Here is a 15,785-nt window from a genome sequence, read left to right as displayed (position 1 = left end):
AATTAAATATCCTAATTATGCATGCGGATTTACGTATTTAAAAAAATACCGGGTGTTACATATACTTTTGTAACGAAATATTTTGATTATTAGAATTTTAAGAAAAATTAAAAAAAATTAAATCAAATGATTAAATTTCATCATTGTGTTCAAGACAAGTGAAATCATGTCATAAGTCAAGGTTCTATTTTATTTATATAGAAAATGTACTCACATCCTTTATTCAATTAATAATTTATTTTTTTGAGATTTGATCATCTAACTAGACTTTCTGATATTTCAGTTTTTAGGAAGAGATACTATAAAACAAATAGTGACGACTAATTGTGTAATATTTTTGAAATTTTAAGGACTACAAATGTAATCAACAACATCAATATTTTTTTGTCCAAGGTAAAAAAATATATATACTCATTTCATCCTACTAATTTAGGCTTGTGTACGTGTATTTTCACATATATATTAAGTAAGTATTTGAAAAAATAAATTTCTCATTTTGCCCTTATTTAGTGAAATTTTAATAAAATAAAATAATTATACATTTTATGAATTTAATAGGGATAAATTGGTAAAAGAGTATTACAAATGATATTTAATATGAAAACTATACTATATAATTGAGAAAGATAAAAAAAAAAAATGTAGTTTAAATAAAGGAGATATAGAGAGTATGATTATAAATAAGTTTCATGTTGATATTTGTACTACAATATAATAGTTGGCTAATATAATCAATTAATTTAATACTTATGAAATCGTAAAAATTTACGTGAAAAAAATTAGAAAAACACTACACTCAAAATCGATTTTTATTTCAGACATATTATTCTTATATCTAAGTCATTTAAATCTTTAAAATATTGAGTATAAAATTTTTTAACTTGTTTAAATTATGATTGTTCATCCTCTAAAAAAATATTTTTCCTCACATTTTTTTATCTGCTCATATTTTTTTTCAAATAATATATTTACATACTATTCTTAGAAATTATAAATTAATTATTACACTACATATATAAATATTTTGTATGACATGTAAAAATACATGCAACATGTAATTTATATGTATATCAAATTTAAAACAACTCGATTGGATTACTATTGAAGAAAAACAGAAAACATATTAAAGTTTTATCAAGACATTGTTGTCTAACATCTTGGTTGAAAAACTAAAGGTTGTGAGATTAGACGACATAAAATTATTCTCTTCATATATTTGATTAGAGGATCGAGAAATATTAATATAATATATCTAGACTAGAAACTATGTTATTAGCGATAACAATAGAAAAATTAAAAATAATTTATTTCTATACTTACAATCTCGAATAGGAAGAAAAAAAAAAGATAATTTAAATAATGTCATCAGTTCCACTAAAATTAATACTCTAAGAGTTTTTGAACAAAATATTACAAGATTTGAACAAATAAAAATATAAAAAAAAGTTTGGATTGACTGTTGCACATTATATGAATTTGATTTCTGAAAAAAGATATTTATCACATATTAATATGTTAGATTTTTTAAAACAAGAGTTTGATGAACTTATGAAAAATTATATATATATCATTAATTAAATAATTATTTGTATAATTGAATTAAACACTCTTAGTATATATTTGTATATACTATAACACTCAAAGTTTATATTATAAAAATATTATTTTTATTTCTATATTTTTTGTTAGAATATTGATTATTTTTTATACTAAATTATTATCTAATGTATATTTAAATTTTATTATCGAAACCAAACAAACAAATTTATTCAATAAACTGGAAAAATATACGTAAGAAAAATTTGAAAATATTATTATGTATGACCAAGATGATTGAGAATCAAAACAAGTCAAACTACAATAATTGTTTATGATAATCATGGTTTACCAGAGAGAAAATAATAAATGATTTATATTTACTTTATTAATATAATATCAACATTCATTTCCAAATAAAACTTTTATATAAAGAAAAAATAGTGTTTTTTGTTTACTAACTTATTTACTTTTAGGATCTGGTCCACTAAGTTTTCAAAGTTTATTTTTGGTACGCTAAATTTTAATTTTCAGCAATTATTGGAATTGGTAACGTGACACTGGAAAATACTGATTTGTAATAATAAAAAAAACTACTGACATGACGTAAAAATGATGAGATCAAAAATTGTTGAATTATCAAATATCACGTCAACAATTGGACTAAAAATAGTAAAAAAAAATTAAATGTTAGTCCACCAAAACCAAATTTGACAACTCAATGGACTAAAACTCAAATTTGGACAAGTTAATTAATCAAAAAATCATTTTTCTGAAACAAATTATTATTCTTTTACTTAAAATCAATATAAGTAAAATTATCATTTAACATAAATTATTCATGACGTTTGAGATTTTGTACCTATTGTTTAAAATATTAATTGAGTAATATTGTTACCATCAACTATAAATTTTGTTAAAGCGAGAAGCGTTCGGTTATACAATTAATATTGAAGTCAATGTCATGGTTTCGATTCACGTAGATTGATTGAAAGCACAATAATGGATAAGATGATTGTTTGGGTGAAATAATTGTCCTTTTCCTGGATTGAACAATTGAAACATGTGTTTATTTGTACTGTTGTACGATTTAAAAGATTTGAGTTGCACAGTTACCATCAACTATACCTTTTAATAACATAAATCATTTGATCCTACAGTTTGTAATATATATTACGCTTTTCAATAAATATACAACATATGTTATTGCTTTAAAGTTGTCAGTTAAAAAATAAATTAAACTCAATATATAAACATATAATATCACTAAAAAACGTTGATCAAGAACCGAAAATATCACAAAAAAAGGTTAAAGACGTAATATTTTCGTTTCACCTGCTAATTGGATATTGAATCATAGTGACTAAAGTTTAAACTTTCACGTGATTTTAATAAACATAAACATTTGAAATTTAATAACTTCAGTCTCAATCAAATAAAATTGTAATTACGTGCAACGCACGTACATTTTTCTAGTTTTTTTAAAAACACAAGATGAGACTTATCACAGATCAATTTTGTGAGACAGATCTTTCACTCGAACTGCTTCGTGAAAAAAAATTATTTTCATGCCAGAATATTACTTTTCGCTCCGAATATGAATCGAGTCAACTCTTCCATATAAATGTATTAAATAATATATATACTATTAATTAAATTTAAGCTCCAATTGTACCAGCTCTCTGTAGTCCAGTAATTTTGTTTTGTGATGTAGGTAACAACCCACAAAGTTCGTTTTTCGAAATTGTTTTATTATTAATCCGGCCACCCAGATTTCCATGGATTGCTCTGTTTTCTCCAATCGGGTAATATCAGTTTTTGGCTACATCATCACTTATTTATCAAATATTTAACCTTAAAAAAAATTAGTTTTTCTCTTTATTTTCAAACACTATCAACTTCTTATTTTTCTCATTTTCGGTACATTAAAATTTTAGTAACTAATACAAAAACATAATCTTTTGCAAACAATCCTTTTCACACAAATTGAGTCTATGAGATAGTTTCACGGATCTATACCCGTGAGACCGATCGACTCGATCTATACCTGCAGGAGTGAAAAATAATGCATTTGTCCTAAACTAAGTTGTAGTTTTCATTAGTCTAGTCGGATTAGATCTGGATCCGTTTAACAAAATTGAATATTGAGACGATATTAATTATAAGAGTTTTGTGATTCTTTTATTGTCAAACAAATTCTTTAATTAAGACCAGTATTTTGAGATCAACATGAATGAGAAAATTGTTAGACAATTAAAGTTTGGTGATTCAACGAAATAAGACTAAAATTGAATTAACCTAAGCTGCCGAATGAAATAAGATGATTGAATCTATAAGTCTAAGTATCAAATTCAGCAAGACTGTTAATATAAGGATCATATTTCAGCAAAATCTACGTACCAAGACAGTTTCAAGTTTCGGCATGACTAAAATTTTAAGGAGATTTACGAACTAATAGATGCTAAGTCTAACTCTAAACCTTAAAGTAAAGGTTGATGTTATATAGCAATCCTATATATCCTTAAACTGACACTTTGAATTCTTGGGAATTAAAATAAGATGGTACGTTAATGCATAAATAATAGCACAATTATTGGTCCTTTTTAAAAAAAATAGCACAATTATTGGTGTTGATCTTTAATCACCTATTAATTAATTATGACAGCGATGAAAAGATGAAAAGATCTTAATTTTTCGCAACTGTAAATATTATAATAATTATTCTCTATGTCCTACTCATTTAGGCATGTTATATGAAAACTTTGCACGTGTTTTTACATAGATTAAGAAGTATTTGGAAATGTAAATTATAAAACAAATTAATATATTTAATGAAGATTTTAATATGGTAAAAAAATGATATGAGTAGTTAATGATATAAATTTAATAGGACTAAATTAGTAAAAGAGTTGGAAAAAGAACATAAATATGAAAATTGGACTATATAATTGAGAGGGATACTAAAAAAACGTAGCCTAAATATGTGGAAAGAAGAAAAAATAATTTATCAGACAAGTTGTCTCATGTTATCTTAATCTTTTGTTTTATATATATGGAAAACTGTTTTTTTTTTGTCATGTATGTTTGTCACTTTGTGATTTCGGTCATCTTATTTTCATATTTCAATTTTAGTCCGCTATTTTTATTTTTTGGCAATTGTAATCATTTTTTCGACGCGGCGCTGATGTGGTACCATTGCGGTGCTGATGTGGAGTTGTCGTGTATAGTGTCACGTAAGCATTTCGAAGAAAACAGACTAAAATTGTCAAATCAGATGCAGAACTAAAACCGAAATATGAAAATATAAAAGATCGAAATCGTAAAGTGACAAACATATACTACCAAAATTATAGTTTTCTAATATATATATATATATATATATATTTATATATATAATATGATGTAGTGCCTACCCAAACTTCTTATAAGCTATAAAGCCGAGCCAAACACGTGAACAATTATATATCTGAATCTAAATATTAATAATATGTATTGTTGACTAAATATTTAACAGCTAATTTATTGATTATTAAATATTGCACGTGAATTTCCATTCTCCGTAGTTGCCGGGTTATGCATGTTCACAAAATCTAAATCTAACATTAATTTAATCAATATATAATGTATTAATTAAATAAGCTTCAAATAAAATAGTAAATTTGCTGAGTTGTCTCACATGCAAATGTATAAATTGAAATAAAATAATTAGGCGTACATTAATTATAGCTTAAAGAACGCGTGCATTAATAATAGCTTAATTAATTAATTACGACATCAAATGAAACGATTATTTTTTACGATCAATAAATATAATTAATAATAGTTAATCAATAACTAGTAGTGTATGATTGTTATATAATGATGTAGTACTCATGTCCATTAATGAAAATATGCATGCGAGTTCACAAACTATGAATCTGGTTTTCATCGAATTAAGCAGCACTGTCTATTAATTCATCTCAAAGGTAATGATGTATTCATTAATTTTTGCATAATATTTCAATATCTGTTGGAATATATTATATAATATGTATACACATACATACTCAGACTTCTTATGAACTAAATAGGAAGTATATGGCCGAAGCTGTAGTCTCTGTGGCATTGGAAACGCTTGGAAATCTGTTGATACAAGAAGCAACATTTCTCAGTGGAGTGAAAGATCAAGTTAAGGAGCTTCAAACTGAGTTTGGAAACTTACAATCACTCTTAAAAGACGCAGATCGTAAACAACAAGATAGCGAAACGATTCGAAACTGGATCAAAGAGATCAGGCGTCTTGCATACAGAGCCGAGGATGTTCTTGAAGAATATGTGGTGAAAGCTGCTGCTGGTTCTGGAAAAGGAGAGCGGGGATTTCTTAACATTCTGAAAAGATTCGTCTGTTTTGCGAATGAAATGGGAACTTTACACAACATTGGATCTGAAATAGAAACAATCAAGTCACAGATCAACAAACTCACCGGGAAAATGGATAAGTTTGGCATAGAGGCCATAATTAGACGTGATGATCATGAAGAGGAAAGTACTTCTGATCATGAGAACAAACGACGTTTCATTAGAAAAACATATCCTCACGAGGAGCTTCAACATTTCGTGGGGATGGAGGAAGACATCGAAAAACTTGCTTCTCTTCTAGTTTCTGATCAAGAAATTAGTCACCATGGAGTTATTGGTGTATGGGGTATGGGCGGATCCGGTAAAACTTCTGTTGCCAACAAGGTTTATAAGAACGTCGATGTCAAAAATTTTTTTGACTTGTTTGCTTGGGTTTGCATATCCCAAAAATGCCAAATACAATCTGTGATTCAAGATATATTTCGACAGCTTCTCCCTGAGAAAAAGAAAGATATGAATGTAGAGGATGGCGAGTTGGTGGAACAAATTTATAAAGTGCAAATGGAAAAGAAATGTCTGATTGTAGTGGATGATATCTGGAAACTCGATGATTGGAAATGTCTGAACAAATGTTTCCCAATTAGTGTTGGAATTAGTCACAGCAAAGTATTGCTCACAACTCGGAATAAAAAGGTGGCAGAAATTGGATATCCAATTCAACTAAAGGGTATCACAGAGGACGAGGCATGGGAGCTCCTCCGCATGAAAGCATTTGCTAAGATTCATTTCAAAGGTCAGTTAATCTCTTCATTAATTAAATTATTATTATATATGCATTTTGTGTTAATAATTATTCCCATGAATCCTAAGTTGCCCATATAAGTTTAAAAGTTATTATTTCTGTTGATGACTGCTGCCAGAAGCATGGGATGAATCTGAATATGAGAAATTAGGAAGGAAGATGATAAGAAAATGTGAACGTTTGCCATTAGCAGTCTCTGTGATCGGAGGGATATTGAGCGGTAAAAATTCTTTGGAAGAATGGAAATTAGCGAGCGAAGATGTGAATTCTTACATAGGGAGAGGTGAAGGAACAGGGGAACAAGGAGAGGTGGAGAAAGTGTTGGCTTTAAGTTATGATGAATTGCCATATCATCTTAAACCTTGTTTTCTCTCTTTGGGGTTCTTACGAGAAGATGAGAGTATATTTGTAGAATCAATCTATGATTTGTGGATGGCACAAGGTTTGATCATATCAAAACATGTCGGCAGAAACGAAACAATGCGCGATGTGGCAAAGTGTTATTTCTCTGAGTTACAATTTCGAAGTATGGTTCTGTCACATAATCTTTCGAGAGTCTCTCTTCACGACTCGATACTGGAATTGTGCCTATCAAAGGCTAAAGAGGAGGAGTTTCTCAAGGTTGTGGACGATCACAATATTTCCGGTAAAGCTTATAGACTGGTCGCGCACGTGGACGGGGAAGACAATTATTTGGACGTTCTCAAGGCAATAGAAAACAGTAATATCCCTTTAAGATCTGTGCAAATTATTCACAAGCAGTTAAGTGACTACTTGATTTTACCAAAAGAGATCTTCCATCTCCCACATTTTAAATCCCTTCGAACACTGATCATTTTCCGTTGTTATTTGAGAGGGAAATGCTTCCGCGGAATAGAGAATTTAATCCATCTTAGAATGTTGGGTTTGGCACTGTGTCAATGGCAAAACTTTACATTAGAATCGGTTGACAAGCTATCTTTTCTACAAACACTTGGTTTGACTGGTACCACAATAACATCGATGCAGTTGGCGCCAGTGGATACATTTTGCAAGATGCCGCAATTGAGGCATTTATATCTTCCCCATTTTCCAAATGGAGTTATAAGAACAGAAAGAAAGCTGAGATTGGTGAACCTGTCTCAGCTAGAGTGTCTATATAATTTTCAAAGCAAATTTTACGAGTTGAAAGATCTCTTTCATTTGGAAAAGCTGCGAACTCTTCGTGACTGTGAGGTAAATGATCATGAAAATCTGGTTCAAATAACAGATTACATTTGTGGAAGCAATCTAAGATCGATACATATTTCTATTGGAGATAGTGATTTTAATGGACGGCAGGAATCAGAGGCCCTTAGAAAACTTCTAAAGATGCCAAATGTTAGTCTTGAACTTGGTATCAGATCATGTAAATTGTTGAAACTTCCTCGATTAGAAACCGTAGACTTCTCAAACATGTGTCCAGGCCTTGTGCACTTGAGTTTAGAGTTCATAAGAACAGAGATTGTGGAGGATATCATGCAAGCACTAGACAAGTTTCCAAATCTTAAAATACTCCGTTTGCAAATCATTCGATTCCGCGGGAAACAAATGATTTGCGATGCTGGAAGCTTTCCTCGACTTGAAGAGCTTTTTTTCTCTGAAGTTCGAGGGAAGTTTGAGTTGAGGATCGATGAAGCTGCCATGCCCAATCTATCAACCATGGTTATTGTGATCTGCTCTGGAATCAGTTTCATGATTCCGCAAAGATTGAGATTGTTAGCAGATTTAAAATGAGGTACCAGGCACTGTGGAAGATTTAAGGACCCGATATTTATAAATATACGTGTGGTTCACTATATTTCAGTTAATCCCGCATATCTTACTATATTATTAAAGTAGAGAGACCCTCTAATTAACAAATTTTTAATTAATTGGTGAAAATTGATTTGAAATTACCATTATCTCCTAACTTAATTTTCAATAAAAATAAAGGCAAAATAGCTATTTTATACGTTTTCCTCTTTTCTAGCCATTAAAAATTCACTTTGTGCTCTTTGATATTATTTTATTTACAAAAATGACACCCACTTTATAAGATATATATATTTTTTGTGAATATTTGTTTATGAAAACGTTGAATTTTTTATTATTTTTTAATTTTACAATTTATTATTTATTTTCTTCGTTAAAAAAACGAAATGTACGAGCACGCAATGCGTGCAGCGAAATACTAATATTAATAAATTTTCACCATAAGATACACTATTACTATTAAAGTAGTGTCTGTATAGTTATATTGAAATTTTCTCAAATGGATCACTGTAGCTAATGTGAATTTAATTAATATGAGATTATTTCTCCTTTAAGATTTGAGTTGTAATAAATAATTTGAGTCAGATATGTTATTCACCTTTATTTAAATTACAAGTATTCTGCATTTAAATTTATGAAAAACATTTCTAACAAAATAACGTACTTGTTTAGTACTCATAAAATATAATAAATTTATTATATTTATTACTTCTATTACTACTATAAAAGTATGAATGGTGGGCAAAGTTTTTTTTATTGTGTATTTACTATATTGCCCCAAAACTATGAATTATGTGTATTAATTGCATGGGCATTGTGTGGAAAAATGGTGTAAAAATTAGGATCAAATTTGGGATATTAAAATAGTGGAGAATCAATGTGTTGCTTATTCATTAAAGTGGTACATTTATTTTTTTGAATCATTGAATACAACATTATATTTTAATTGATTTTCATCATATTCCTAAAGTTATTATAAAGAAAACATGAGAAAAAAATTATTTTTGAATTTTCTAAAAAAATCATTCTTATTTTAATACCAAGAGACACCATTTTATCTATTATCTATTACTACTATAATTACTACTATAAAAGTATGAATGGTGGGCAAAGTTTTTTTTATTGTGTATATACTATATTGCCCCAAAACTATGAATTATGTGTATTAATTGCATGGGCATTGTGCAGAAAAATAGTGTAAAAATTAGGGTCAAATTTGGGATATTAAAATAGTGGAGAATCAATGTATTGCTCATTCATTAAAGTGGTGCATTTATTTTTTTGAATCATTGAATACAACATTATATTTTATTTGATTTTCATCATATTCCTAAAGTTATTATAAAGAAAACATGAGAAAAAAATTATTTTTGAATTTTCTAAAAAAATCATTCTTATTTTAATACCAAGAGACACCATTTTATCTATTATCTATTACTACTATAATTATTACTATAAAAGTATGAATGGTGGGCAAAGTTTTTTTTACTGTGTATATACTATATTGCCCCAAAACTATGAATTATGTGTATTAATTACATGGGCATTGTGCAGAAAAATAGTGTAAAAATTAGGGTCAAATTTGAGATATTAAAATAGTGGAGAATCAATGTGTTGCTCATTCATTAAAGTGGTGCATTTATTTTTTTAAATCATTGAATACAACATTATATTTTAATTAATTTTCATCATATTCCTAACTTTATTATAAAGAAAACATAAGAAAAAAATTATTTTTGAATTTTCTAAAAGAATCATTCTTATTTTAATACCAAGAGACACCATTTTATCTATTATCTATTACTACTATATTTACTACTATAAAAGTATGAATGGTGGACAAAGTTTTTTTATTGTGTATTGCCCAATTGCTTCCAAAACAACCCCCATGTTTTTTTACCTCATGTCCAATAAAAGCCCAATAATATGACGCCGTTTATTGTGACATGTCAAGATGACCCACCAATATTAAGTTGTGAAGGACGGTCGCCGTATGGATCCCCCAATAATATGAGCCGATCCTACGGGAGTTCCACCCAACTTACAACATGTGTTGATCCAATGTACAGCTTTCCAACGAACGGGCCCCCCAATAATATGAGACAGACCATGCCCGCGGGTAGCATCTCATACATTTATCGTTGATGGAAGGTAGGAACATTTAAACAATATTTAAATTCTCTTTTGTTAATGTTGATATCAATTTTAAATCATATTTAAAATGAGGGATTTTTAATTTTGAAAAATTTGTCTCATCGTTTAAAAATTTGTATGCTTGCGGGATTCATGTAATTTAGTCTAAACATGCACACAACAATAATATCAAATATTATATAAAGGATGATCTGCCTAGATCTACTCGACCCGTGGTTGCCAATCATGAGTCTAAGTCCAATCCTAGGTGATATGCAAGTAAGCAATGCAGTCCTATTACATTGAGCTTCCAATTTACATTTCTTCAGTCTTTATTGTCTGCTGGGCCTACCACTGTCTTCAAATATTTATCTCCCACTAATTCTAATAAATTTACAATAAATTTTGATGACAAGTAAGAGATATATATTTAAGGGTGGGAGTGGGCCATTAACCAGACCCACTTTTATTACAAATAACAAATCAAATTGGGCCATAAACGAAGCCCATTAATAAAACCCAATAGTAATAATAAAAACCAAATGTAAACAACCTAACATACACCTAAAAATTTGGTCATGGCAATCGATCATCCTTTTATCCAATCATTTAATTGAATTAAATGATTTGATAATATGCAATTCAAAGTGGCAATAATTGTAAATAGATAAAATCATATTTCATACATAAAATCTTATTTTATATATAAAATCATATTTTATCTAGTTTATCCATAAAATCATATTTTATATATAAAATCTAATTTCATATATAAAATCATATTTTATAATCAATTATACCAAAATAATTAATTTTAAAAATTTTAATTTATTGGATTAAATTTATAAATTTCCAAAATTCAAAATTTATCCAAAAATTAATTTTTTTAAAATTTTGGGCTCAAACAATTTTGACCCATTGCCTCGTGGACCAACTAAAACAATTTTCAATCGGGCCAAAAACTGGGCCCGATAACAATTAATGGGCCGAATTCAAAATTTTAAAAATAAAATTTTTTTAATTTTTCCGGGCAGCCTCCCGAAATAATTTTTTTTTTGTTTTATTTTTTTGAAAAATCGAGGCTTTGTACAATCGATAAATTTTAATCGTTTGATCTGAGAGCAATCTGGCTCTGATACCACTGTTGAAACACGTTCTCGGATCAGTCAGATGTGATACTCGTAGCAGCGGAAGTTTAAAATTTTTATTTTTTGATCTGGAACGATTCCAGATCATGGGTATCAAATCCTAACGATTAAAACAAACAAGTAAAATAAAACAGAATTAAATTTTACCTCTCAAGTCTCAACTTGAGGTTATGGACTTCAACAGATTACTCTGTTCTTCTTGTATATCCCAGGAACTGATGACTCTATCGATCAAATCCTGAATCAGGTCCACGAACAGAATTCTTAATCCCTCTGACAGACTGCACTAGAAAGTCTATCAAAAGTTTCTACGAAGAGAATTAACAGATTTGATCTGTTAAATCAGACTGCAAATTTCGAAAACTGCAGTCTGAATTTTCGAACACTGTGGAGGGAGGGGGCGGCCAAACCCTAGAGAGAAAACTCTAGGATTTTCGAAAATTATGAATTGTTATGTATAATTTCTGTACTGCAATAACTTATTTATAACATGGGCTGCTAACAGCTTAGGGTCCATTAGTCATAAGTTCAAGTCTCACAAGCAAAGCCTGCATGTTCAAAAATTAATATAAAATTCATCGTGACTCAAATTGATAAACCAATTTCACCAATGTGTACAGAAATCTTTTCTGCATATTTTAAAGTCAAGATAAATTTTCTGAATCCGAATTCAGTGATTTCCAAAAATGGCATCTCTATGTCATTTTATAAAATCTCACTCCCTCTACTCTTTAATAAGAAGTCCTACTTCTCATACACTAAATTTAACTCATTAAAGTTAATTATCTCAACGGGGATTAGAAATCTATTACTTGTGTAACCCTCAATGGTTCAGGGATACAGCTAATCGTGGGCCCACAACTCCTTGTGACTCGGAACAACAATTTCTGACTTACCCATCGAATCATGGTAAGAGCGCCTAGCAACATCGCCCCATGATTCCCTAGGTATCACTGATAGTGCCTGCAAGAACCAGTAGGTTTTGGTTTGCGTACAGTACGGTCCCTTCATCCATATATCCCGATCGAATCAACAACTATTGGTATATTGAGAGTCGTTCGAGATTCGATAACTATGCAATACATCTTGAAGATCAAATAGTGACATCGCATGTGCAACTAGGAAACCAAGTAACCTAAAGCACATCATGTACTCTGGCCAGAGATTTGTCATACTAATATCTCCTCGGATCGCATAGGATATCCACACTCGCAAGCATGTGGTGAATCCTTGACAACAAAGCTAATCTCATCTTAGGGCAACTAATGATTAATTAAATAATTAATCAAACAATTAAGAGTAATAAACCAAGAGCAGAAATAAATTTTTTTTTTTTTTAAATCTTGGTCAGGATCGATCCTGTGAACTCCCAGGATCGATCCTGGACCTTAATCAAAATTTCTGTCCAGAATCCTACTGTGCCAGGATCGATCCTACCAACTCACATGATCGATTCTGCGCAACTCTGTCCGAAAAATAAAAATCTGCTCTTGATCTAGTACTGTCAAAATTAATTCTAAACACTTCAATAAAGTTTAGAACATGGAAATACATCTATGAACTAGCATACATGAGTCCAAAGTTAATACATTTATCTCATAAAATTAAAACATGAAAGAACTATACAAGACAAGAGATTCAACTAGTATTCTTCAAACATGATCAAGTAGTATAGTTTCTAACCTCCGGTTACTGTTCCAAACTTATTTTCTGAGTTAGCCCAACTGAAAATGTCTCCACCGTGACCCGTCTCGCGGACCAAGTGTCAACCACATAATAAATCTATTTCAAGAGTTGATCCAATGACAAACGATTAGTACGTATGATTTCTCACGTTGCTAATCATTTGAAACTGGGTATGTCATTCGATATTTTTTTTTATGATGTGAGAACCCGCACCAACTGTCTTCTTATGTACAACGGGTAAACTCTCAAACTAACGTAATAACATACAAACTACACTAGTCAGATAAGACTGTGTGACAGACTAGTGCAAAAAGATGCTTGGCGGAAAAATCGAACTTCTAACCTTTAAATTTGATCAACTTTTTTTGTGGACAATGTCGCAAGTGTAGGTTCGAATTACCTAAATCTTAGTAATGGTAGCATGAAAGCGATGGAGTATTTCTGAAAGATATGCACCATGATACCAAAAACTTTATAGTTTTCAATTTATGAATGAGAAGGCAAACAAAACATTCAAATTTAAATCTAATCAAACAAATGATCGACTCAAAGAAAGAACTTGAAACAAAATATCATATTTTTGGGTGTAATCATTGAAAAATCTGAAGCATTTCCTTCATTCTCTGCTCACTGAAGCTCTCCAAGAACACAGCCGCCCCTTGCTCGTATGCCCATTTGAAGTAAACCTGCTCAGGTGTCTTCAAAACACCATCTTTCTCTATCTTTAAACCTTCCGATTTCATAAACTCGCTGTAATCGAAATCTTTATCTTCCCCATCAACAGCAGAGGAGACAAGGATCACAATATCGTTATCTTCGCAGAATGCTCTGAGATTCTTGTCCCTCCACATGGGTTCCATCCCAATCTAGCAAACAAATTAAAAGTTTGATGAATCAATATTATATATGTATAAATTAAACAAGTATATATCTTTTGAATTTGAAATCAATTTTCAGACCTCATTGGCACCGGGGGCCGTTGTTGCAATTTGGAGTAAACTTCCCAGCATTTCGGTGGTGAAGTTACCGACTCCAATCACTTTCGCTAATCCAAGCGATTCGCATTCTTCCATGGCTCTCCATGCCGACACGAAATCGTTAGCTGAAAATGTTTTGTCGTTCTCCGGCCATTCGAGTAGAAAAACGTTCACGGATTCCATGTTCAATGTCCTGTCAAAAATAAAATGGAAACGAGTTTGAGCTCTGATATCATGTTAAAAAAAATTAGACTAGACGGTAACTCAAATTCTAGTTGCAAAGAAGTACTCATACTCGAGTGATTTCTTGAGATTCGGGACGATGGAATCGGAAGCAGCGTCGGCGAAACGGATCTTGGAAGTGATGTAGAATTTATCTCTGGATTGGACGGTCCCATTTTGCAGAGCTTCGGCTATGGCTTCTCCGACGAGCTGCTCCAGATAAGAAGAAACTTCGATCTGAAAATGGGTGTAGCCGAGACCGATGGCGTAAAGAATCGCGCTTTTCGCAGCAGATGGATCGAGGTTCTCCGGAGCAGATGATGTTCCAATCCCCAGCGCAGGCAAGTTTATCACCGATGAACGCTCTTCTCTCTTGATTTTGGGAATGGCGAAAGATCCTTGCGAAGCATCAGTCATCTTTTATATTATATACTTGTTTTGATCTGAACGATGGATTGATGATTGTTTGTGGGAGAATTCGAATGATAATTGTTATGGGTTTCGAGCAAGTTATATATTAGGTGAACATGTGCGGGTTGTTGTTTCATCGGTCATACGTTTGGGATGGCTGCTTTGAAATATGAGCTGGATTTTTGACCAAGAGTAGGGGTGTCAATTCGGATGGGTATGATGGATTTAGGTCGGGTTGAAAAAAAAAATATTTAAAAATTCCTCAACCCAAACCCAAACCAACCCGAAAATGTTCAACCCGAATACGAATCCGTATAACCCGAACCAACCCGCTCAACCCGAACAACCCGATTTTTTATTATTATTTTATTATTTTTTAGCAAAATAATTAAATAAAAATTCAAAACACAAAATAATAATAATAATATTATATTTAATCATATGATAACAAAATCTAATCTTATATATAATCTAAATTTGAAAGTTTATTTGTAAATAATTTAAAGTTTATTTACTACAAAAAATAAAAAAATTATTTTAAAAAATCAAAATTGTACAAAATAAACATTAAATCAAAAAAATATATTATATCAATATAAAATAAATGTTTTTCAAATAAACAACATATGAAATTGTAACAAATTTTTTTTAATTATATATATAAAAAGAAATAATAAAAATATTCGGGTCAACCCGATCCAACCCGACCCAACCCGAATAATTTTTTCGGGTTGGCTTTCGGGTCAACCCGATTCAACC

The 15,785-nt window shown here is 30.5% G+C and overlaps 2 protein-coding genes across 3 annotated transcripts; one reads left to right on the top strand and one right to left on the bottom strand.

The window, feature by feature from the left end:
- The first annotated feature begins 5,231 nt into the window (after positions 1-5,231).
- On the top strand, positions 5,232-8,710 carry LOC140872107 (putative disease resistance protein At1g50180). Of its 2 annotated transcripts, XM_073274854.1 has the most exons (3): positions 5,232-5,501; positions 5,607-6,667; positions 6,795-8,710. In XM_073274854.1, exons 2-3 carry the CDS (start codon positions 5,614-5,616, stop codon positions 8,429-8,431), a joined length of 2,691 nt encoding a protein of 896 aa, XP_073130955.1. In that variant the 5' UTR covers positions 5,232-5,501; positions 5,607-5,613; the 3' UTR covers positions 8,432-8,710. The 2 variants fall into 2 exon arrangements, with proteins under 2 accessions (XP_073130955.1, XP_073130954.1); XM_073274853.1 differs by having other exon boundaries at positions 5,232-6,667.
- Positions 8,711-13,877: 5,167 nt separating this feature from the next.
- On the bottom strand, positions 13,878-15,103 carry LOC140872174 (non-functional NADPH-dependent codeinone reductase 2-like). Its single transcript, XM_073274957.1, has 3 exons — positions 14,689-15,103; positions 14,376-14,586; positions 13,878-14,282 (listed from the first exon to the last, which is right to left on the bottom strand). Exons 1-3 carry the CDS (start codon positions 15,030-15,032, stop codon positions 14,007-14,009), a joined length of 831 nt encoding a protein of 276 aa, XP_073131058.1. The 5' UTR covers positions 15,033-15,103; the 3' UTR covers positions 13,878-14,006.
- Positions 15,104-15,785: the final 682 nt, after the last annotated feature.

Source organism: Henckelia pumila, unplaced genomic scaffold, assembly GCF_033568475.1.
Source record: "Henckelia pumila isolate YLH828 unplaced genomic scaffold, ASM3356847v2 CTG_461:::fragment_3, whole genome shotgun sequence".
NCBI lineage: Eukaryota > Viridiplantae > Streptophyta > Magnoliopsida > Lamiales > Gesneriaceae > Henckelia > Henckelia pumila.
Note: the sequence above shows the minus strand (reverse complement) of the source record. Positions and strands in the feature narration are given on the sequence as shown.

Bases quoted from the DNA above. Each gene is read 5' to 3' on its own strand.
- LOC140872174 (XM_073274957.1), bottom strand. From the start codon at position 15,032: ATGACTGATGCTTCGCAAGGATCTTTCGCCATTCCCAAAATCAAGAGA. The intron at 14,587-14,688 runs GTATGAGTACTT...TATTTTTGACAG, and splicing joins AATCTCAAGAAATCACTCGA to GACATTGAACATGGAATCCG. The intron at 14,283-14,375 runs GTCTGAAAATTG...TTTGTTTGCTAG, and splicing joins CGGCCCCCGGTGCCAATGAG to ATTGGGATGGAACCCATGTG.
- LOC140872107 (XM_073274854.1), top strand. From the start codon at position 5,614: ATGGCCGAAGCTGTAGTCTCTGTGGCATTGGAAACGCTTGGAAATCTG. The intron at 6,668-6,794 runs GTCAGTTAATCT...GACTGCTGCCAG, and splicing joins TGCTAAGATTCATTTCAAAG to AAGCATGGGATGAATCTGAA.